Source organism: Herpailurus yagouaroundi, unplaced genomic scaffold (assembly GCF_014898765.1).
Source record: "Herpailurus yagouaroundi ecotype Mexico unplaced genomic scaffold, PumYag 159, whole genome shotgun sequence".
NCBI lineage: Eukaryota > Metazoa > Chordata > Mammalia > Carnivora > Felidae > Herpailurus > Herpailurus yagouaroundi.
The window spans coordinates 37,320,026-37,344,449 of record NW_024412400.1 but is presented as its reverse complement, the minus strand read 5'-3'; the positions used below and the strand labels follow the sequence as shown (position 1 = coordinate 37,344,449).

Below are 24,424 nucleotides of genomic sequence, written 5' to 3'. Positions count from 1 at the left end.
AAATGTAAATATTCCTCCCAAGAGGTAAGTATTATGGAACCTAAATAATATCAACATCTTTATCGTTGCCTATGTGAGGACTTTGGAACAAACTCTACTGGGATTAAATCCCCTGCTACACTCAGCATGCATAGCTCATGAATGATCCATACTTGAGCTTGATGTTGTCATCTTGTCATGCCCTGTAAAGCCATGTCCCATCAGCCAAGTATAATCTCAGACCCTCTGCATTCAAAGAGGACATACTGAAAGAGAAAAACAAGCTTGGAAGGTTGGTCCTGTAGGAGAAGGAACTGGAACTTCTCTTGGCTTTATACTCGGAATAGATTTTCCAGGAATCTAGACTTTATGAAGATATTCACTTCTGGAAGGCTGGGATTCTAAAAGGCATTTCTGTTAAGGTAAATACATTTACTTCATCTTACAAGCTAGACTGTCAAGTTTCCCATTACTCTTGGCTTATTTGGTTAACTTTAATTTAATGAAGTCTTGCTGAAACATCCGACTATAATTATTCTTGAGTACCTACTATGTGTCAGGCAATGTTTCAGAACGATCTCTAGAGTACAATGGGATAATTAGGAACTTGTTGTTGTCCATGTGGGGAAAGGAGGAGAGACCGGAGGGGTGTCAGTCTGGGTACGTCAGGGTCTAGTTGGCTCTTCCTATAGGAAACTCTTTATTTAGCAGTGCCAAGAGATGGTAGCAATTGGCTTATCAAGGGTAACTTTAGTGATAAACTCATGATCTTGAGAGGTCTCCACCTGTTTAAGAAACTGCCTTTTCTTGGAGTAAATGATCAGGAATAACCTCATTCTTCAAGGGAGACCTTGCAGGCCTCAATAGGGTAACTGTGTCAGAACACAGCTCTGCAATACAATATTTATAGAGCAGAAAGGTACAGGGGTTAGAGATCACTTATTACATAAGAAAAGCATCTTCTTTTGCACAATGACTCCCAGGTCATACTTACTAACACACAGGGAAGCTAATGAGCTTCAAAATTTTCTAATGGCTATATAATTCAGGAACATCTTCTGGACACCAAAGCAAAATGCTACTACTTTGGTTACAAGTGTAACACCCCACTGAGCTCATTATAATGCAATTTTATTTGTATCTCTACTTTTTAATTATATGTACATACACTATAAAACTATGCTTTGCTACTAAATATTCAAAGTTTAAACTAAAGCCTAATAGATTCTCAATGGAATTTTAAATTTATAACCGAATTCAAAGATGATTCAAAGATGAGCACTGCACGTTAATAAAACCATGCTTTATGTATGACAACCAGAATACCTGCCCCTTGACGCATTAACCCATGCCTAAATGCATGTAACTAAAAAGGGAAAAGCTTAAGTTGTTTTACTTCCCTAATCCATGATTGATTTAATAAACCAGTCTTGGTTTTTGCTGTATTCACTTTCTAAAGGTCAATTAATATCACTGCTAACCTTTTATGCAAGTTACCTCTAAATGAGAAAAAAACAGTTCCAAGATACTCAATAGAGGATATTAGAAAAAAAGCAGCAGCAATATAGGTACATACTCTGTTCATTTTCACAAGAATACAAGGATTTCCTCTGGAGTAGCCAAACTCTGGATCATCCACACCACTGCACGCTTCAAGTAAGGCAAGAGGAAACTGACATGCATGATAAATTGGACCCTTCTGTACAAAAAGCACTCGGTCAGGACAAGCTGTGAGATTCTTCTGTTCTTCTAAGTCATATGCTAAAAAGAAAACATATATGCGTATATAGATCAGCTAGAAATAGATCTTAAATACAACTAGGAACACATCATCCTTTGGACAACACTCTTCAAAAACAAAAAGAACATGCTAATTACCATATTATTATTCCAGGTAAAGAATGTTAAGTTTGTCCAACTTTTAACAGATTTACTAAGCTGTAACACTTCAGATGTTTACTGCATTCAACAATAACAAACTGGATTACAGATCAATGTCTTCTGTTACCATCAGGTGGCGCCAGCCATGACTATTGCATTATCTGAAAGCTCATGGCGCAAAAAGATAATGACAACCTATAAACTTGTCCAATCACTATGCTGTACACCTGAAACTAATGTAACATTATGTGTAAACTATACACCAATTTAAAAAGAAAGGTGAGAACATAAAAAGGCATTGCCACTTCTCCCCCTATGGAATTTACAATGTAACAGGGAAAACACACAATTTTAAGTGAAGGGCCTACAGACAGAGTGCTATGGAACGCTCTTCAGCAGGGACTACAACAAAGCTGAGCATCAAAGGTACCTGTGAGTTAATATTAAGTTAGAGGTAACATCTTAGATAAACTCAGTGATAAAGGGGTAAAATGGTTACAATTTGGAGATGGGGAAGAAAGGAGAGGGAGAGACACACGATGGTTTTTCTGCTGTTTGCTCCACACTGGCACAGTATTAGGCAAAAGTGGCACAACAGTGAGCAAACCTGATGTGGTCCCTGTCCTCAATGAGTGTGTTTATTGAAAGATACTAATAAATAGTTAAGATCTACCACAGTGCCTCAATAAGAACTGTTGGTGTGTGGGTACAACTGGTACCAGAAAAAGGTCCCTTAAAATGAATTCAATCAAAACAGGAACAAAAATTGCAAAGTAAATGTATTTACAAGAAAGTGCAGATCTTTACTTTGGGGGAAAAATTGTCGAAAATCTTTAGTTTCATCTTATATATATAAAAAATTAGATGATAATTGGAATTATGTACTCATTTAAAAGAATGATTCAAATATTTGGGAGGTGGGGTAAACTTTTATAACACAAGAGGTACCTATCATATGACATTCATCACTTTTTGACTCTGGTGGCACAATCATAAAGATCATTTTGCAAGAGATATTCAAGGCTTTCACCAATTTTCCCCACGGGCTTTTACTGCATACACTTTTTGGTAATATATCCATTTGTTCAGTGACCACTTTTGTATTAATTGTGCCATGTTCTACTTCCATAGAAAACCACAATGCAGGGGGTTGTATGATGGGCACGTTATGAAGAGCCCCCTACCCCCAAGTCCAAGGTATCATGGGGACACAGACAGGTCACTGACCCCAGACAGAGTAACCAAAGAGCCCTATACACCCGAGCAAAGTCTAAAATAAGAAAAAGGTCAATGAGTGGGTGTGTCTATAAAGACCTAAAAGTAAAGAGGTAATTTGAACAGAATGAAACTTCAAATTGTAAGCAGTATCTATTAGAAAAAAGAAGACAATGTATCTTTTAACCAGAGATGGTACACTTTAACAGCAGAAAGGCTTTCCTAAAACTCAGCAATGACAACTGAAAAAGTAGAAAATGAGAGAAAAACAAGAGATGTAAGAGCCAACTAAGAGAACAGTTCTAGAAAGAACCAGAAAACTGAGTTGTGGAAATGATCAAAGTAATTAATAGAAGGTAATTTCTGTGAAATTATTTTTGAAAGATAGTAAGTTATTAACCTAAGCCTTAATCCTGAAAGATCTCCATCAAGTTCCCAGTAAAGTTCTATTTTATTTTTTAAGTTTAGAGAGAGGGAGACAGAGAATCCCAAGCAGGCTCCACACTGTCAGCACACAGCCACATGTAGGGCTCAAACCCATGAACTGTGAGACAGTGAAATCCAGAGTCAGATGTTTAACACTGAGCCACCCCAGGTGCCCCCCAGTAAAGTGGTATTTTAAACACTGAAACTAAAGTAAATTTTAGAACCCCAAGGAAATACATATAAAAACAAAGTAAAAACCCAGCCTTGTGGAGGAGAAAAAGGCAATACAAAGTAACTAAAATTCTAGATGCAGCTAAACTACCACCTATAAATGCAGACTGAGGTCATTTTCAGAAATGAAAGGACTCAAAATTTACATTTCATGTATCTTTTCTTATGAAGTTATTTGAGAATAAATATACTCCACCAAAAGTAGGCAGTAAATTAAGAAAAAAGGCAGGAGCCAAGAAACAGTGGATCCAGCTAAAGTGATTAAAAAAAAAAAAAAAGGGTCCCAAAATGACAGCTGTATAGTAAAGTTCTAAACAGTTACTAGTACAGACTATGGCAGGAAGGGAAAAGCTCTAAAGAGTTTTCCAGGAAAAAAAAAAAAAAAAAGGACTTAAGAGGATACCTCAAATAACAGTGTGCAAATAAGGGAGCAAGAAGAGTGTCTATAGATGATGGAATAAGACATAAAGATTAAGTATAGAAAGGCAACCACTAGCAAAACTAAAAATAATAATTACTAAACTGGGTTGTAGGGTGGAGTGTCTGAGGCATGTGAAGTAAATGCTCATCTGTCATGGCAGGAAGTAAAGACAATATATAAAAGTGATAAATCAACAGCTAGAAGGAAAGTATAACAGAAATACAGAAAAAATACCATAAGAGAAATTTCAAGAGCATGAAGTTCTTTCCTGTTGAACATGTATCCAGAATCAAATTACTCACAACCTATAAAGGTTTAAAAAAAAAAGGGGGGGGGGCCTGGGTGGCTCAGTCGGTTGAGAGTCCGACTTCAGCTCAGGTCACGATCTCACAATTGGTGAGTTCGAGCCCTGAGTTGGGCTCTGTGGTGACAGCTCAGAGCCTGAAGCCTACTTCCAATTCTGTCTGTCTGTCTGTCTCTCTGCCCCTCTCCTGCTCTCTGTGTCTTAAAAATAAATAAAGGTTAAAAAAAACATTTACAGCCTCCATTGCTTCCTTTCTTGCCAAGCCACCATTCTACTCATCTGGTTAGTGTAATGGCCTCCTGACTAGCTTCCCTGTACCCTTCAACCCACAGTCTCAAAAAAGCAGCCTGAGTGATCCTTTAAAAGTTGGGAGTGAGATGATGTTATTCCCTGCTTAAAAACCTCCCACTTGGTCAGTGTAAAAACCAAAGAACTTAGTGATGGCCTCTAAGGACCCACACAACCCATCCTTTACTTCCCTAACTTCCTAAAACTCTTGCCCTGGCTTACTCCATCCAGCTCCTCCAGCTTTCCTGATAAACCCTGAATGTGCTGGGCATTATAAATAAGCTTCAGGTCAGTTCCCTCATCTTGATATCCTCCTTAAGGGCCCCCTTCCATGAGGCCTCCTGGACCTCCCTGTTCAAAACTACAACCCTTCCCATCTCCGTTCTCTGCTTCATGTTTCTCCCCAGCACTCATCACCTTCCTGTACACCACTGGACTACAAGCTCCATGAACACACATTTTTTTCCTGTGTTCACTGATTAAACTTCAAAGAGTGCGTGACATAAAGACAGCCTTGAAAAAATATTTGTCGAGGAAATTAAAAGGACTGCAGCTAGAAAAGAGTAGGGCAGGAAACTGTTTTCATTACAGAACTTTCTTTACTATTTGATTTTTAAGCCATGGATTATATGCTCACAAAAACATCCTTAAAGAACTATCAAGGAAAGATTTAGAAAGTCACGTGATGGTGTAGGATTGAGGTTTTTGATTTAAGATAGGAAGTTGAGGAATTCTGCATGCTGACAAGAAGGATCCAATAAAGAGAGGCTCAATATACAGGAAAAGGAGAGTAAACAATGCTTCCAAGACCATGGAAGAGGAAGAGATCCAAAGCAGGACCGGTACAGGTGGCCTATGCAAGGAAGGGCCTCAGAGCAAGAGAAATATCACACACAAAATGGCTGTAACTGTAGGTTGGCTTTTCTAGTAATGAGGAAACTGCAGGAGTTCCCATCTGAGTCCTTCCATTACTTTTTGAAGCAGGGAAGCAAGTTATATGAAGTGAGTTCTATATAGAAGAAAAGGGTTAGAGGTTTGAATAGAAATTGGAAATAATCCTCTAAGAATTATCCAGAGAAATTCAGCAGGATTGCCAGGAAATATTTGAGGGAGGTGGTCAAGTATTCGCAGTGCTAAATAGTCCCATGGAAAGCCTTCAGCAGCCTGCTCGGGGCAGGCTCAAAGGAAGGGCCTTCATTCAGGAATTGTATGGTTTCATCTAGGAGAACTATGTGGCTTCACCCATGTGCATTTTATGACAGACTGACAGGCAAAGGATTTTAGAGTACTGGCAAAACTGAAAGTGAAATGAAAAACCATGGAATTAATAAGCTTAGTAAAAAGGGAAGTTAGGGAGAAGAGGATGGGACAAAATAAAAGGGTCAGTGAAGTGGAAGTCCCAATGAGGTAGAATAGTGAGGGAAAGTTAAACAATTAAACTACAAGGTTGTGTCAGGAAAGCCTCAGTGATTTTGGCAATGGGGTCCTACGTGTTCTAAGGAATGAATGTAGATCTGGAAGAGGTGAGGTGATCATGAACCAACAGGCCAGGGCATGTGATGATTATTCATGTGAATGGTAACACCAAAGAGGTAGGCTAAACCAAACAGGAGGAAAACTGGGCTAGGACAACTATTAGAAAGCATTACAGACTGGCAACTCCAAAACCCACAGCAGATATGTATTTGGATGGGTTATTTATTTTCATTTTTAAAAAAAATGTTTATTTTTGAGAGAGACAGAGATAGAATGTGAGTGGGTTAGGGACAGAGAGAGAGAGGGAAGCAAAGAATCTGAAGCAGGCTCCGGGCTCTGAGCTGTCAGCACAGAGCCCGACGTGGGGCTGGAACCCACCAGCTGTGACATCATGACCTGAGCTGAAGTCGGATGCTCAAGTGACTGAGCCACCCAGGCACCCCTATTTATTTATTTATTTTAAATTAGAACATGAGTGGGGGAGAGAGGCAAAAGAAGAGAGAGAGAGAATCTTAGTAGGCTCCACACTGCTGTGGGGCTCAATCCCACAACCCTGGGATCATGACCTGAGACAAAATAACGATTCAGATGCTCAACCGACTAAGCCACCCAGGCACCCCTGGTTTTGTTCTGTTTTTACGTTTACTTATTTATTTTGGTGTGTGTGAGAGAGAGACAGACACAGAGAATCCTAAGCAGGCTCAGTGCAGTTAGCACAGGGCTTGAACCCACAAACCGGGAGATCATGACCTTAGCCAAAATCAAGAATTGGATGCTTAACCAATTGAGCGACCCAGGCACCCCTGGTTTTGTTTTGTTTTTATTTTTATTTTTAAAAATTTTTTTTCAACGTTTATTTACTTTTGGGACAGAGAGAGAGACAGAGCATGAACGGGCGAGGGGCAGAGAGAGAGGGAGACACAGAATCGGAAACAGGCTCCAGGCTCTGAGCCATCAGCCCAGAGCCCGACGCGGGGCTCGAACTCACGGACCGCGAGATCGTGACCTGGCTGAAGTCGGACGCTTAACCGACTGCGCCACCCAGGCGCCCCTGTTTTGTTTTTAAATAACAAACATCATTCCTTGTTCCCTCCACAAGTAAGTACTACATTGGATTCAAAAGATCCAAATGCTTAGAGGCATTATTTTGTATAATTCAGTTTGCTTTATTAGTCAAATGCTTTTTAATGCAGATATAAATGTCATGTCTCAATAGATTTATTCATATACTTAATACAGAAAAGTCAAATTCAACTGCCCATTGAGCTTAGACCCCTATGTCTTTTCATAAGTTAGAATATTCTCATGACTAATTATAAAATGTACTTGCCAGTCCTCTCAGTTGACTGAGTTTAAGAGAAAACCAAAACAAAACAAAAGGTAAAACAGACTCTAAGAAAGAGGGTTCTAAAAGTAATCATTATTTGGTACCAGTTTCTCAGTACCTAAAATCTTTTACCTCACTCTAAGAAAAATACTTACGTTTTAGAAAGTTCCTAAGGTCTTCAGTGTACCTTTGATAGGACTCTGGATCAGACGCACTGAATGAATATTCCAATGCAGTTACTGGTTTTGGAAAAACCATAAGTCCTATACAGAGACAAAAGAAAAGGGGGAAGATTAACTGCAACAAATTCCCTTCTTTCTGCTTATTCTTATACCTAAGGGGCAGATCTCAGTAAATTACATGGAAAACTGTGTTCATAGGTATGCTGAAATTATCAAGAACTTCTCAGTTGATTATGAAGGTACAGACATCTAAAATGAAGAGAATTGGAAATCTGCAAAATCATCTCAGGCATTACCAATTAAAAACCTCCCTGAAATCTGATAATCTACAGTTAAATTATAATTGCTCTGTTCCTGATTTTAAAAGATGCAAATTTTACTTTTTACTTCCTACACTCATTTTTCTATCAAATATTTTTAGGTTTTGTCAATTTGCTATTAATCAGAAAAGTTTTAGCAAATCAGTCTCAGCACTTTAGTCATTCAAATTACAACTGTATGGAAACATACATAAAACTTTTTCCGTGGAAGAGGCCTATAAAATTTTAACTCTGGTTGAATATTCTTCCTTCAATAATAAACACTGCTCTATAATTCAAATGTGGTTTTCACATATTGAATTTGGCATATAACCAACAATTTCATATCAAGTCAACACCCATGTATACAGAACATGTTGCATGAGTTTATGAAAAGAAAATGTAAGCATATTTATCTGTAAGGAAACATAATCAGGCTCCCAACTTTAATGTACGCTTTCTTTGTTTTAAAAGCATCCGATCTAGATTATTAATTCAGCCTTGCACCCAGGCTTAAGAACAATCCTAACATTTTCACTAGCCTCTAAACATTTCCCATACCAAAGTTACTAGAGATGCTATGCCTTGCACTGAATCTGAAAATATACAAATGACAAGGGTTGTTTTAATTTCCATTAAAACTGCTGCTCACAGATCTCTAGTTCTTTTTTTGTTCTTTTTTGTTTTTTTTAAATAGTGTTAACTTTTAGATCAGATCCAGTTTCTTTTAAATCCTTGCCTGTATTGGTTTGCATTGATCTTGAGTTAAACTAGATGCAGTGCTACCCAAATATGATGAAACAATGTTCCTAAATAGCAGAGCAAATCTTCTATATTCAACACAAAAGACCTCCCAATTAAACTCCCTATTCACTTACATAAACAAACCAGAGATCACTTGGATTTAGATAATCCCCTATGCCTGATTTTCCATCCACTGCAACATCTCTGGGCAAAAACTTTATGACTTATTATAAAAGTATTTAATGAATAATACATCTTACAGTCCAGTATATTAAATGACCATCTCTATATGTCTGAAATTGTTTGCTTTTATTTTTAAGGTTTTATAGCAGGAATAGGATATAATATCCTGCAAGTAAAAAAGTAAGAGAATCAAGGCAGCTTGCAAACAACTGTATTAAAAACCCCTAATTTTAAGAAAAACCCAACATAAAATATTCAGATTGCTAAAGAAATTTTACTTTAATTTTTTAAGTATTTATTTTATATGTAGGCATATATATTTTAAAGTTTATTTGAGAGACAGCACAAGTGAGAAAGGGGTAGAAAGGGAGAGAGAGAGAATCCCAAGCAGGCTCCACAGTCAGGGCAGAGCCCCACATGGAGCTCGAACTCACAAACCGTGAGATCATGACCTGAGCCAAAATCAAGAGTTGGATGCTTAACCGACTGAAGCCACCCAGATGTCCCTAAACTAAAGAAATTTTAAAGAAACACATGAAGATATCTGTGTTTTATACAAAAGATTACATTCCTTTACATGACTAATGGGTTTTTTTTTGATAGTGAGAGAGAGCACACACATGAGCAGGGAAGAGGGGCAGAGGAAAAGAGAGAAAGAGGGAATCTTAAGTAGGTGCCACACTTGGTGCAGAGCCCAACAGAGCTCGATCCCACCACCCTGGGATCATGACCTGAGCCAAAATCAAGAGCCTGGATGCTCCACTGACTGAGCCAACCAGGCACCCCTACATGACTGATTGTATTTATTTTGAGAGAGGGGAGAGAGAAAATCCCAAGCAGGCCCTGTGCTGTTCAGCAGGGAGCCCAATGTTTGGGCTTGATCTCATGAACCATGAGATCATAACCTAAGTCGAAAATCAAGAGTCAAACGCTTAATGGCTAAGCCACCCAGGTGCTCCTAAGGGATTTTTCAATGATTCAATTTGCAAAAACTTTAAGACATGAAAGTCTAAAACTGAATTTTTAAAAAAGATTTTTAGGGGCGCCTGGGTGGCGCAGTCGGTTAAGCGTCCAACTTCAGCCAGGTCACGATCTCGCGGTCCGTGAGTTTGAGCCCCACGTCGGGCTCTGCGCTGATGGCTCAGAGCCTGGAGCCTGTTTCCAATTCTGTGTCTCCCTCTCTCTCTGCCCCTCGCCCGTTCATGCTCTGTCTCTCTCTGTCCCAAAAATAAATAAACGTTGAAAAAAAAATTTTTTTTAAATAATAAAGATTTTTATTTTATTATTTTTTTAAACACTCTCTCCAGCAAATTTTTTTTTAATGTTTATTTTTGAAGGACAGAGAGAGACACAGAGCATGAGCCAGGAAGGGGCAGAAAGAGAGGGAGACAGAATCCAAAGCAGGCTCCAGGCTGTGAGCTGTCAGCACAAAGCCTGATGTGGGGCTCGAACTCATGAACTGTGAGATCATGACCTGAACCGAAGTCGGATGCTCAACTGACTGAGCCATCCAGGTGCCCCAAGATTTTATTTTAAGTAATTTCTACACCCAAAGTGGGGCTTGACCTTACAACCCCAAAATGAAGACTTACATATTCTACCAACTGAGCCAGCTAGGTGCCCCTAAAACTGAACTTCTGATACCCATTACTTCTTAGACCTTGCCTAATAACGCTCTTGGAGCCCTAGTAACTTGCTATTTAACAACGTGTTTGAAACTCTTAAGTAAAAAACCAAAGCAGGCATGTACAGTACAGGTGGATTTTATACACGGTATGCTGAAGTCCTCCAAATAAAGTCTTATCTTACTCAAAATGAAGATCATCAACGGAATGCAAAAACTATAATAACTCCTCTATCACCTTACAATTTAAACCACTGGAATATGAGAATGTGTGCATACAATGTGCATGTTTGTTGGGGTGTGATGGGCAGGGTTTATGTTATATGTATGTATATTTTATGTACCAATTTCAAACCAGCATTTATTTTACTGGGTAGAAACAATATTATGGGAATAATGTTATTTAAAAATAAAATTAAGGAGCTCCTGGGTGGCTCAGTCAGTTGGGCATCCGACTTCAGCTCAGGTCGTGATCTTGCGGTTTTTGAGTTCGAGCCCCGCGTTGGGCTCTGTGTTGACAGCTCAGGGCCTGGAGCCTGCTTCAGATTCTGTGTCTCCTCCTCTCTCTGCCCCTCCCATGCTCACGCTCTGTCTCTGTCTGTCTCTCAATAATAAATAAACGTTAAAAAAAAATTTTTTTTAATAAAAATAAAATATGGTCAATGCAAAAAAAAGTGTATTAAATACTGCATATAATGCAGAACGTACAAGTAGGAAGAAAAAATATTATCCTTAATCCCTTTGTAAAGAGAATATTTTAACAAACTAATGTATATTCATCCAGTGTTATATATACATATGTATGTGTGTACATATATATTTATTTAAGGTAATGATAAGACTTTAAGTACTATAATATACTTATAAATAATTTTAAGGAACTTGGTTTGAAACTTGAATATATGGAACACATCTTATTGCTTATATTATTCATGCAATTGTAAACAGTTTATTTCTGAAATAGATCAGATCATGTTCACTGGTAATAAAGTCACACAACTTAGCAAGAAAAATAGTTACCTTAGGATTAGTCTAGGTAGAAGAAAATGCTACAATGAGAGGTGAGGGAAAAATGAATATGGAGTTAGTCTCCGATACTTGGTCAAATAAACTAAAAAAGAGAAAAGAGTGATTCCTGATGTTTACACAAATGTTAACAGCAAACCAAGGAAAAGTCTTTAGAACAAAATGTTCAAGAAAAGATGGCTGGGGAAAGTGGTGTAGTCTGGCTGTTGATATGGCTCATAAATCCATACAATGAGCCAAGATCTAGTTCAGAGTTTGTCAACCTTAGCACTACTGACCTTTTGGGCTGGACAACTCTTTGTTGCAGGGGGCTGTCCTGTGCCTTGTAGGATGTTAAGCAACATCCCTGACCTCTGCTCATTAGCAGCATCTCTCGAGGTGTAACAATACAAACTGTCTCCAGATACAACCACAAGGCCCTTGGGGAGCAAATCACTGCTGGATGAGAACCACTGCTCCAAAAGGAAACATTCTACTACACTCGTCCCTTCACTGGCCTGCCTGCCCACCCTGCCTGCTGTCCAAATCCCAGTCCTCCATGAGAAGCCTGCCCTTCTCTAGTATCTCTAAAGGTTGTTCACATTTTTGGGAATTATTTATACTGGAGTTCTGCACGTTGTTATATTCCTCTATAGAAAGTGCCAGCACCTTGAACGGCCATGTCCAATAACGAAGCTAAAGCTGGCATTCAAATTAGTGTTTCAGTTGAGATTTTCTTCTGTAGTGGACAACCCTGGAGAATATTTTTTCTTTAAGACAACAGAGAAGAATTGAACACAGTAACAGTATACTCATTTTATTCTCTGATGTATCATTATTTTTCTTACCACTTCCATATTAAGCCATTAAAACTATGAAGCTTTGTAAGACTGATGCTCTAGCCCAAGCTAGAGCTAAAATGTTTACTTTGTAAGTAAATTACTCAAGGCCAAGTGAAAATGTTATACAGTATTCGCAAAAGCCATCCATTGACCATACTGATCAAATTTGGCTTCACTATAATTGTCAATATTCATTTCTGCTTATTCCTGGCAAAGGACTCGAGATTTATCAGCTCAGGTCTTTATATCACTACGTAAATAGAATAGGTTTTCAAATCAGTATGTAAATATAAAAGGTCTTTTTATCAGTATGTAAATATTTAACAACAAAAATCAAAATTTTCACATTACCTAACCCTAAGGCTTAACTTTTTACCTATGTAAAAAATTTACAGTGAAGAAAAAATATAACCAAATTTTGTTAAAAGCCACAATAACTGCAATATAATTACCTGGACTAGGAATCTGGTCACGGTATTTTGGAACCTCATCATTCAGAGTCTGAAGCATAGCCCACATTGTAAATGAGAAGAGTGCAGCCAGGAACCCATAAAAGACTAGGTAGAAGAGCAAGATCAAACCTGCAAAAGAAAATAAAACTTAGGAAATTTAGATACACACACACACAGTGCATATGTGTGGGGGTAATGGGAGGGCAGACACGTTAAAGAAACAAACCAACTGTTGTAAAGCTAGGATTCCAAGCTTTGCCATGCACACAGCCAAATATCTCCATATTCAGAACAATACACATTTGCCCAAGCAAAGGGTATTTCAGCAGGCAGGACCCACCCATCCCATGACCCCTCATCTCCACTGATACTTTCAAGTACAGATAGCTTCTACAGATCATACTCTGGTTCAAGGTCAGAGCTTTAAAATTCTAGCACATGGGGAATGTCTCCCAAGATGGACTTGCTGTCCTCTAGGAAGATAAAAGATGATTTCAGTGGAATAAAACCCCTATATGCAAATATTCCTTTAAGTAGCAAACAGAAAGGAATTAGCACTTCAATCCCATATTTCACAATAGTTATTTGCATAAATTTAAGTTTTATAAAGTGAATGGACTTAACAGCCAGGAAATGTGCACAGAAGGCAAATCATGAAGATGGTATTCAATAAATGATGTTTAGGAAACACTAGTCAAGTGGAAGGCTCATGCAAAAGCAGTGATAGGACAAGTGACCCAACCAATGGGACTTCACAATTCTACTGCTAAGCACAAAGCAAGAGTTGGCATACCCAAGTTTCAACTTGGGGCTTAGTCTTTTTTTCCTTCAAATCTGGAAACACTAAAACAGATCTATCCTAAGCCAGTGATTTATTTTAGGAACATCTAAAATCAATTACTTTTCTCAAATGTCCACATTCAAAGTTCCAACATCAGAAGAGTTCACCATGAAGATTACATATTAGGATATGTTGTTAAAGCCACACATTTACATTTAAGTGTTTAAAAATTGATCAAAAGATAATAAATCCCCAGATACAGCAATAGTGAGAAACACTAATTCCCCAGAGTTGAATTAACATCAGCTTTACTTCCTAGTCTTAATAACCTACTTGTTTGTTTGCCTGACTCTATCACCAGCAAAGGGGCTACAGCAGAGGTTCCTGACCTATAATTTATGGACTCCCACCACCCCCAGGCAAGGATTACCTTCAGAGTTTGAGATTCTTATAATAATATATTTCTTAATATATCCATTTTCCTCCTCCCGGAAAAATGCTCTACAATGTTTTTCTGATTTTTAAAAGACTCCACAACCCCAAAACAGATTGTGCCGAAAACTAGATAATTTTTATTTCTTAAATGTCGGCAGGAGACTGCCCCCCTCCCTTCAAGTAAAGGGGAAATAGTTAAAGCAATTTCATCTTAATCCACCCATCCTCCCTTGCCCCAATTACCAGCAGGCCAAAATAGGGAGCGAGAGAACAGAAGGAAGATAGGACAGCAGGAGGACCTTCAGATAGCATCACTATCCTACCACATACAGCAATCCTGTTGCAGAAAAAGAAAAGGAAGACCAATATCAAAGTAGTGCTCAATTTACTATACAGGGAAATGAAACACATGCAGAGTCCAAAAGCTAATTTAATAAGATATAGGAGAAAGGATTCTTTCAGATCTCGATGTTTATAGGAACAGATAAAATCCTGCATTCAACAGACCAGGGTTATGTTATTAATATTTATATAAATATATATTTACACATATATATTTATACATTATAAAATAATATATAAAATACTATATTAAAATATTTAAAAAATATATAAAATGTAACAAGTGTAGACTGTTCCACACTCAATAAAACTACAAAAACAGGTGGAATGAGGCCATAGTAGTATGTTGACTGATGCAGTAAGTATGAAACTGGAGAAGTTTAAAACAAAAGTGGTAAGAGTTTAATTATTTAGCTGTGTTTTTAAGTCATCCCAAAATATTATACCATTTTCAAAATCTGATTTTCAATTTCCAGGAAAAATAATGTAAATGAAATTTATAAAAAGTTACAAAGCAAATAAACATAAAACAGACATTAACAAGCTATACCCAAACAGGCTTTCGAAAGAACCACTACACAATGAAAAAGAGTGTTGAAAGTTCCTATAAAGAGTTATGTTCATAAAATACACAAATTAAGAACCATGTCCCAAATCTGATGCCATATACTAGTGGCTATTAAGTCAATTTTGAATGTAGGGAGTGTAGAAACAAGAATATAGACGTGGTTTCCAGCACTAAAATGAGTTTTCTCTACTTGAATCTGTTCCTTTTGCCAAGACGCACACCTAATATTTAAAATTAATCTCTATAAAATCATGAATGAAAATGGAATTATTACAACCAATCCCTCAGAGATACAAACAATTATCAGGGAATACTATGAAAAATTATATGCCAACAAATTGGACAACCTGGAAGAAATGGACAAATTCCTGAACACCCACACTCTTCCAAAACTCAATCAGGAGGAAATAGAAAGCTTGAACAGACCCATCACCAGCGAAGAAATTGAATCGGTTATCAAAAATCTCCCAACAAATAAGAGTCCAGGACCAGATGGCTTCCCAGGGGAGTTCTACCAGACGTTTAAAGCAGAGATAATACCTATCCTTCTCAAGCTATTCCAAGAAATAGAAAGGGAAGGAAAACTTCCAGACTCATTCTATGAAGCCAGTATTACTTTGATTCCTAAACCAGACAGAGACCCAGTAAAAAAAGAGAACTACAGGCCAATATCCCTGATGAATATGGATGCAAAAATTCTCAATAAGATACTAGCAAATCGAATTAAACAGCATATAAAAAGAATTCTTCACCACGCTCAAGTGGGATTCATTCCTGGGATGCAGGGCTGGTTCAACATTCGCAAATCAATCAACGTGATACATCACATTAACCAAAAAAAAGAGAAGAACCATATGATCCTGTCAATCGATGCAGAAAAGGCCTTTGACAAAATCCAGCACCCTTTCTTAATAAAAACCCTTGAGAAAGTCGGGATAGAAGGAACATACTTAAACATCATAAAAGCCATTTATGAAAAGCCCACAGCTAACATCATGCTCAACGGGGAAAAACTGAGAGCTTTTTCCCTGAGATCAGGAACACGACAGGGATGCCCACTCTCACCGCTGTTGTTTAACATAGTGCTGGAAGTTCTAGCATCAGCAATCAGACAACAAAAGGAAATCAAAGGCATCAAAATTGGCAAAGATGAAGTCAAGCTTTTGCTTTTTGCAGATGACATGATATTATACATGGAAAATCCGACAAACTCCACCAAAAGTCTGCTAGAACTGATACATGAATTCAGCAAAGTTGCAGGATACAAAATCAATGTACAGAAATCAGTTGCATTCTTATACACTAACAATGAAGCAACAGAAAGACAAATAAAGAAACGGATCCCATTCACAATTGCACCAAGAAGCATAAAATACCTAGGAATAAATCTAACCAAAGATGTAAAGGATCTGTATGCTGAAAACTATAGAAAGCTTATGAAGGTAATTGAAGAAGATTTAAAGAAATGGAAAGACATTCCCTGCTCATGGATTGGAAGAATAAATATTGTCAAAATGTCAATACTACCCAAAGCTATCTACACATTCAATGCAATCCCAATCAAAATTGCACCAGCATTCTTCTCGAAACTAGAACAAGCAATCCTAAAATTCATATGGAACCACAAAAGGCCCCGAATAGCCAAAGGAATTTTGAAGAAGACCAAAGCAGGAGGCATCACAATCCCAGACTTTAGCCTCTACTACAAAGCTGTCATCATCAAGACAGCATGGTATTGGCACAAAAACAGACACATAGACCAATGGAATAGAATAGAAACCCCAGAACTAGACCCACAAACGTATGGCCAACTCATCTTTGACAAAGCAGGAAAGAACATCCAATGGAAAAAAGACAGTCTCTTTAACAAATGGTGCTGGGAGAACTGAACAGCAACATGCAGAAGGTTGAAACTAGACCACTTTCTCACACCATTCACAAAAATAAACTCAAAATGGATAAAGGACCTGAATGTGAGACAGGAAACCATCAAAACCTTAGAGGAGAAAGCAGGAAAAGACTCTCTGACCTCAGCCGTAGCAATCTCTTACTCGACACATCCCCAAAGGCAAGGGAATTAAAAGCAAAAGTGAATTACTGGGACCTTATGAAGATAAAAAGCTTCTGCACAGCAAAGGAAACAACCAACACAACTAAAAGGCAACCAACGGAATGGGAAAAGATATTTGCAAATGACATATCGGACAAAGGGCTAGTATCCAAAATCTATAAAGAGCTCACCAAACTCCACACCCGAAAAGCAAATAACCCAGTGAAGAAATGGGCAGAAAACATGAATAGACACTTCTCTAAAGAAGACATCCGGATGGCCAACAGGCACATGAAAAGATGTTCAGCGTCGCTCCTTATCAGGGAAATACAAATCAAAACCACACTCAGGTATCACCTCACGCCAGTCAGAGTGGCCAAAATGAACAAATCAGGAGACTATAGATGCTGGAGAGGATGTGGAGAAACGGGAACCCTCTTGCACTGTTGGTGGGAATGCAAATTGGTGCAGCCGCTCTGGAAAGCAGTGTGGAGGTTCCTCAGAAAATTAAAAATAGACCTACCCTATGACCCAGCAATAGCACTGCTAGGAATTTATCCAAGGGACACAGGAGTACTGATGCATAGGGGCACTTGTACCCCAACGTTCATAGCAGCACTCTCAACAATAGCCAAATTATGGAAAGAGCCTAAATGTCCATCAACTGATGAATGGATAAAGAAATTGTGGTTTATATACGCAATGGAATACTACATGGCAATGAGAAAAAATGAAATATGGCCTTTTGTAGCAACGTGGATGGAACTGGAGAGTGTGATGCTAAGTGAAATAAGCCATACAGAGAAAGACAGATACCATATGGTTTCACTCTTATGTGGATCCTGAGAAACTTAACAGGAACCCATGGGGGAGGGGAAGGAAAAAAAAAAAAAAGAGGTTAGAGTGGGAGAGAGCCAAAGCATAAGAGACTGTTGAGAACTGAGAACAAACTAAGGGTTGATGGGGGGTGGGAGGGAGGAGAGGGTGGGTGATGGGTATTGAGGAGGGCACCTTTTGGGATGAGCACTGGGTGTTGTATGGAAACGAATTTGACAATAAATTTCATATATAAATAAAAAAAATTAATCTCTTATGAATATCATATATGAAGGATCACTCCCAAGGGTAGCAATACTTCATCAACTTTTTTTTTTTTAATGTTTATTTATTTATTTTGAGAGAGAGTATGAGTGGCAGAGGGGCAGAGAGACAGGGAAAAAGAGAATCCGAAGCAGGATCCACACTGTCAGCACAGAGCCCTACGTGGGGCTTGGTCTCCCGAACTGTGAGATCATGACCTTAGCCGAAACCAAGTCTGACACTTAACCAACTGAACCACCCAGGTACCCCTACCTTTATCAACTTTTAACCTCTTTTCTCCTACTAAGAAAAATACCAGAAAAACACAAGTTGTCAATTACCGCTCTTATATATAGTTCCTTAGAGGCAGTTTGCTGATAGGCTTAGCAAACATACTGATGGGGATCAAATTGGAGGCACCCTAGTCAGTAATGGATGGTGCTGACATAATCTGTTCAGTGTGCCACGTCTGCCTCAGTTTTACTTAATGTAAGTAGGAAACAGCAAATGAAGCCTAAATAGTGCTTATTATACTACTGATATTTCCCAGCTTAAAATCCTTCAAGAATTTCCTTAAGTCATTAAGGAACAAAAGAAATTGGCATGCACTAAATTCTGAAGAAACATCAGCATTTTGAATAGTCTGAGGTCAACAGAATTATAATCAAAGAGGTTTATTCAAAATAAATATCAGGGCACCTGGGTGGCTCAGTCAGTTAAACCTCTGACTTCAGCTCAGGTCATCATCTCACAGTTTGAGTTCGAGCCCCGTGTCAGGCTCTGAGCTGTCAGCACAGAGGTTCTGTGTCTCCCTCTCTCTCTCTTCTCCTCTCCTGCTCACGGTCTATGTCTGTCTCTCAAAACTGAATAAATGTTAAAAAATTTTTTAAATAAATATCAAATACCAAAAAGCTTCGTGTTGTAATTGGTATTTTTATATTATCACATTGTTCTAACGGCATATATAGAAGCACAACAAATGCTACTTCTGTACTTACACTCTTAGATCTAAGGGCACATTACAGAACTGTCAATGACTAACACAGGAACGGACTTTCCTCTGCTCTCATTTCTGTTCCTTGAGAAGCCCCAACTTTTAAATCCCTTTCTTCTCTCTCATTTTAATTTTGTTTAGGGGAAGGGTGACAGGACAGATGCAGCAGGAGGTTATGGAGCAGGGTGGGTATATGCACAGGCTATGCTAGAGTCAGACTTAGGCTCAAATCCTGGCCTGACCACTTTTCTGCTGTGACCCTGGGCAAGTATCTATTCTCATACGAAAAAAAGGGGTGACGGTTGTACCTATCTAATTATTCACATTATAGAAAGGCAAGTAAAAGTCCAGATATTTGACAAAAGCAAACTTCACGGGGGAAAAAGGCCAACAACAAAACTAGAAATATTTTTGGAATGATACTGCAACTAGGCTTTAAGGCTAAATTTAAGGTTTAAGTCTTAACCTAATCAATTGCATTTTACTCTAAAAAAAATGTTTTCATAAATGAGATTAATGTAGATTCTATAAAAGAAAACTAAACAGCAAAAAATCTGGCCGAGGTTTATTCTGTATCACCCAAGGGAAGGAGAAATAGGTCCTGACCGGCCACTTTGTTTCAACCCCGACGGGTGTTCAACAATCCAGTTCCAGCACTAACCACCCAGGGTAGCACAGACTCCACTAGCTTAGGGCATGGCCCTCCACAAGAATGCCCTTACTTCAGATGCCATCTGAACTTCTAACCAACTGGCTACCAATCTAGGAGATCTGCAATGCTCCCTCAGATTTCAGAATTGGCTACAATGACTCAGAACCCAGAAAGGGCTCTACTTGAGATTAGTTATAAAGGACACCCACACAAACAGAGAGGGGTCTGGGATGGAATGCAGTCTCTGACACCCAATCTTCCAGGAATGTTCTGGGAATCACCCTCCCAACACATTAATCTGCTCCCAAACCTGGAAGCTCCACTAAGCTTCAGGGTCTAGAGTTTTTACTGGGGTTTTATTATGTGAGTGTGATTAAATCACTGGCCATGTAATTAAACCCAATCTCCAGCCCCCTCTTCTTCCCTCCCTTCAGTCAGGTTAGCTCAAAGTCCCAGCCCTCTAATCATAGGGTTGGTCTTTCTAAGGACCAGCCTCCAGGGAAGCTACTAAGGGGTCCACCAGGAGTCACTCTGCTAGCATAACATAGACACTCCAGTCTGGAATTCCAAGGGTTTTTCAAAACTCGAGGCACCTGGGAAAAGACCATAAAAATTCTTTATTCCACAATACCAGCACACAAAACCTGGGCACAAGGGAGTTACTAGGCTTTATCAAGGCCCGAACATACATATCCTCTCAACACACTTTAAGACCATGTGATCTGATTCCCTAATTTCTGCAAACTTCCTAGTTACCTGATGGTACCCCAGCTACTACAAAGACTCCTCTCCTCAGAGTTCTGATGACTAGAAACTACTTCCTCTTTGTAAATAAATTAGCATTCTGTTCACAGTTAAAAATTTTTTTAAAGAGAGGCAAGTATAATAATAATAAAAAAACACAATGGCATAGAAAAGTGCAAGTTCAAAATCTTTTGTATATTTGAATTTTTAAAAGTGGCTTTTTATTGAGGTATAATTCACAGTCCATTCACCTGTGACTGGAATTGTTAGGTTTTATAGTAACTTAGATTAAGTACCAGACTGTTTTCCAAGGCAGCTGTACCATTCTACATTCTCACCAGCAGGGTTCCAATTTGTCCTCATTCTCCTCAGCACTTCTTGTCTTTTTATATAGCCATACTAGTAGGTGTGAAGTGGTATCTCATTGTGGGCTTAACTGGCATTTCTCTAATGGCTAATGATGTCGAGTATCTTTTCATGAGCTTATCAGCCATTGGTATGTTCTTTGGAGAACTGTGTATTTACATCCTGTATTACACCCATTTTTAAATTGGGTTATCTTTTTATTTGAGTTCTAAGGTTCTTTATATATAGTACAGATACAAGCCTCTCATCAGATATCTAACTGTTGACTCCAATTCTATGGGTTGCTTCTCGCTTTCATGATAGTGTCCTTTAAAGCAGAAAAATTGTTGGGGTGCCTCAGTTGGTTAAGCGTCTGACTTTGGCTCAGGTCATGATCTCACAATTCATGGGTTTGAGCCCCATGACCGGCTCTGTGCTGACAGCTTGGAGGCTGGAGCCTGCTTCAGACTCTGTGTCTCCCCTTCTCTCTGCCCCTCCCCCACTTGTGCTCTGTCTCTCTCTCTCTCTCTCAAAAATAAACATTTTAGAAACTTTTTTAAAAAGCATAAAAGTTCTAGGGGTGCCTGGGTGGCTCAGTCAGTTAAGCGTCCAACTTCGGGTCATGAGCCTACGTCTCGTGGGTTCGAGCCCCGCAACCGGCCCTGTGCAGACAGCTCAGAGCCTGGAGCCTGCTTCATGTTCTGTGTCTCCCTCTCTCTGCCCCTCCCCAACTTGCACTGTGTCTTTCTCTCTCACAAATAAATAAATAAATATTAAAAAAAAAAAAAAGGCAGAAAAGTTCTTAAATTTTTTAAAACTTAGAAATGTTATTTATATGTATATAAATACATATATTTATGTATTATCGCAAGCAAGTGAAGTTGGAGGTGGGAGGGGGGGCAGAGAGAATCCCAAGCAGGCTCTCCACTGCTCAATGTTGGTGAAATCATGATGACCTGAGCCAAAATCAAGAGTTAGATGCTTAACCGACTGAGCCACCCATGCACCCTGGAAAAGTTCTTAATCTTGACTAGTCTAATTCATCTATTTTTTTCTTTGGTTGTTTGTGTTTTGGGTGTCAAGATTACTTAAAAATCTTAACAAAAAAAAAACACAAAACATTTGTTCCTACTGAAAAAGTTTTCTTAAACTAATGGGCATATACTATCTTTATAATAAAAAAATGTATATGTACACTTGCACTCATATTTTATAATTTATTAAAATCATGGTAGCATACGGGGCGCCTGGGTGGTGCAGTCGGTTAGGCGTCCGACTTCAGCCAGGTCACGATCTCGCGGTCCGTGAGTTCGAGCCCCGCGTCAGGCTCTGGGCTGATGGCTCAGAGCCTGGAGCCTGTTTCCAATTCTGTGTCTCCCTCTCTCTCTGCCCCTCCCCCGTTCATGCTCTGTCTCTCTCTGTCCCAAAAATAAATAAAACGTTGAAAAAAAAATTAAAAAAAAATAAAATAAAATCACAGTAGCATAAAATAACTAAATAAGATTAAATAACCTGCTGAAGATTAACCTACCATAAGAGAAACATTCAGAGCAGTACCTCTCCATGTGGTACCTTTACCTGGTCTGCTCTTCCTGGCGGGCCTCAAGTTGTTAACTTTTTAAAGATTTTAATTTAAAAAAATGTTTTTAACGTTTACTCATATTTGAGAGAGAGACAGAAAGAGACAGAGCGTGAGTGGGGAAGGAGCAGAGAGAGAAGGGGAGAGAGAATCCCAAGCAGGCTCAGCACTCAGCACAGAGCCCAATGCGGGACTAGATCTCACAACCATGAGATCATGACCTGAACCAGTCAAGAGTCAGACACCTAAATGACTGAACTATCCAGGTACCCCAAGATTTTATTTTTAAGTAATCTCTACACCCAACGTGGAGTGTGAACTTACAACCGTGAGATCAAAAGGCACAAGCTCTACTGAGCCAGCCACATGCTCCAAGTTGTTACCTTTCATAATCAAAACTCCCATTGTCTGAAAAATCTATCTTTCAAGCATTCTGTGTTGCTCCAGGTGATAGAAATTTACAAAGAGTAAGATCTGTTCCTTCTCTCCAAGAGTTCAGTTATCACAAGTGACAGACCTATAAGCAAAAAATTATAGACATCAAGGGCTAGAGGAAAAAAGAGAGAGAGAGAAAGAATGAACTGTCTCTAGCAGGGAGAGGAAAGAAAAGGATTTCATCAGAGAAGGCCTCCAGGAATAAGTGAGTTGGCTCACCAAAGATGAAGAAGAGGAGTGAGCTCTGAGTCAAAGACCAGAGGACTAGCGGACTCCATAGGAGGAACAGCCAGATTGGGTGCAACTTTGCTCCTACCCCCCAATACACACTTGCTCCCAGTGTCAAGCAACTACTAATAGTAGCAATAACATCTACTCCAGAGTGGGAGCAGGGAGTATGGATGCTTGGGCTGAAAAACTTGGCAATGTCCGGAAGGATTGGTGAGAACCTAACGGAGTAGAGAGTTCCCATACCTAGACCAGCTCTCGACTAACATTTGCTACCTACAGTTCCGTTTCTCGAGAGAGGAAAGTCTAAATACAAAGAGCAGGAGTACACACCCAATAAGTACCAAAGATTTCAGAAAAAGCTAATCTGATAAAGTACCAAGCTCAACAAAGAAAAGTAATACCCAGAAGAAGTGGGTGCAAATAAAGGGGAAAAAATAGTGAATTTAAAATACAGAAGGTGAAAGGACAATTTTTAAAAATCAGATTTCATATTATGATTATTAAAATAAAAAGCTCATTAGATAAGCTGACCTGGAGAAGAGTTAAACTCTAAAGAAAAATCCAGACACCTAAGAAAATAAAACAGCAAACCAGAGACTGGGAGAAAACTTTTACAAATCATGTAACCAACAAAGGACTTTCTTGCCCCTAGAATTAGCAAAGAACTCTTACAACAAAATTTTTTTTAATGCACAAGAGTTTTGAAACAAAACTTCATCAAAGATGTAAGGACTGCAAAAAATAAGCTCAAGAAAAGGTGCTCAACATCACTAGTCATCAAGGAAGGGCAAACCAACACCACTAGCTCATGCCCACCAAAAATGCTGGAAAACTTTAAGACTGACAGTACCAAGTGGTGGCTCAGGAGTGGAGCAACTGAACTCTCGCACACTGCTAGTAGAAGTATAAAAGAAATAAAAGCCCTATTTTATAAAAACAGTTTGACAATTTTTTGAAATTAGCAACATACATCTATGATAGGATCCAGCTAATCCGTTCCTAGATATTTAACCAAGAAAAATAAAAAGCACATGTTCAGAAAGTAAGGTATATGGATATTCATAGATGCTTTATTTGTAATTATTAAAAAGTACAAGCAATCCATATGCACATCAACGAATAAATTAATAAGTAAATTCTGGTATATCCATACAACGGAATACTATTCTTAAACTATTTCTCAAAATAATCATACTAAATGAAACAAGTCATCCCCTTCTTGCACACACAGAGTATAAACTACATTCCATGTTTTTAAAATTTCATAAAATACAGGGGCGCCTGGGTGGCTCGGTCGGTTAAGCGTCCG

At 38.7% G+C, this 24,424-nt stretch overlaps 1 protein-coding gene across 1 annotated transcript in view; it reads right to left on the bottom strand.

Moving 5' to 3' along the window:
• ATP1B3 (ATPase Na+/K+ transporting subunit beta 3) overlaps positions 1-24,424 on the bottom strand; it is a 48,350-nt gene that overhangs the window by 6,951 nt on the left and 16,975 nt on the right. Inside the window, exons 2-4 of the mRNA XM_040480366.1 lie at positions 12,880-13,008; positions 7,704-7,811; positions 1,556-1,740 (exon numbers count right to left, since the gene is read on the bottom strand). Of these exons, the coding sequence (XP_040336300.1) occupies positions 1,556-1,740; positions 7,704-7,811; positions 12,880-13,008 (422 nt within the window). The remainder of the gene's footprint in view (positions 1-1,555; positions 1,741-7,703; positions 7,812-12,879; positions 13,009-24,424) is intronic.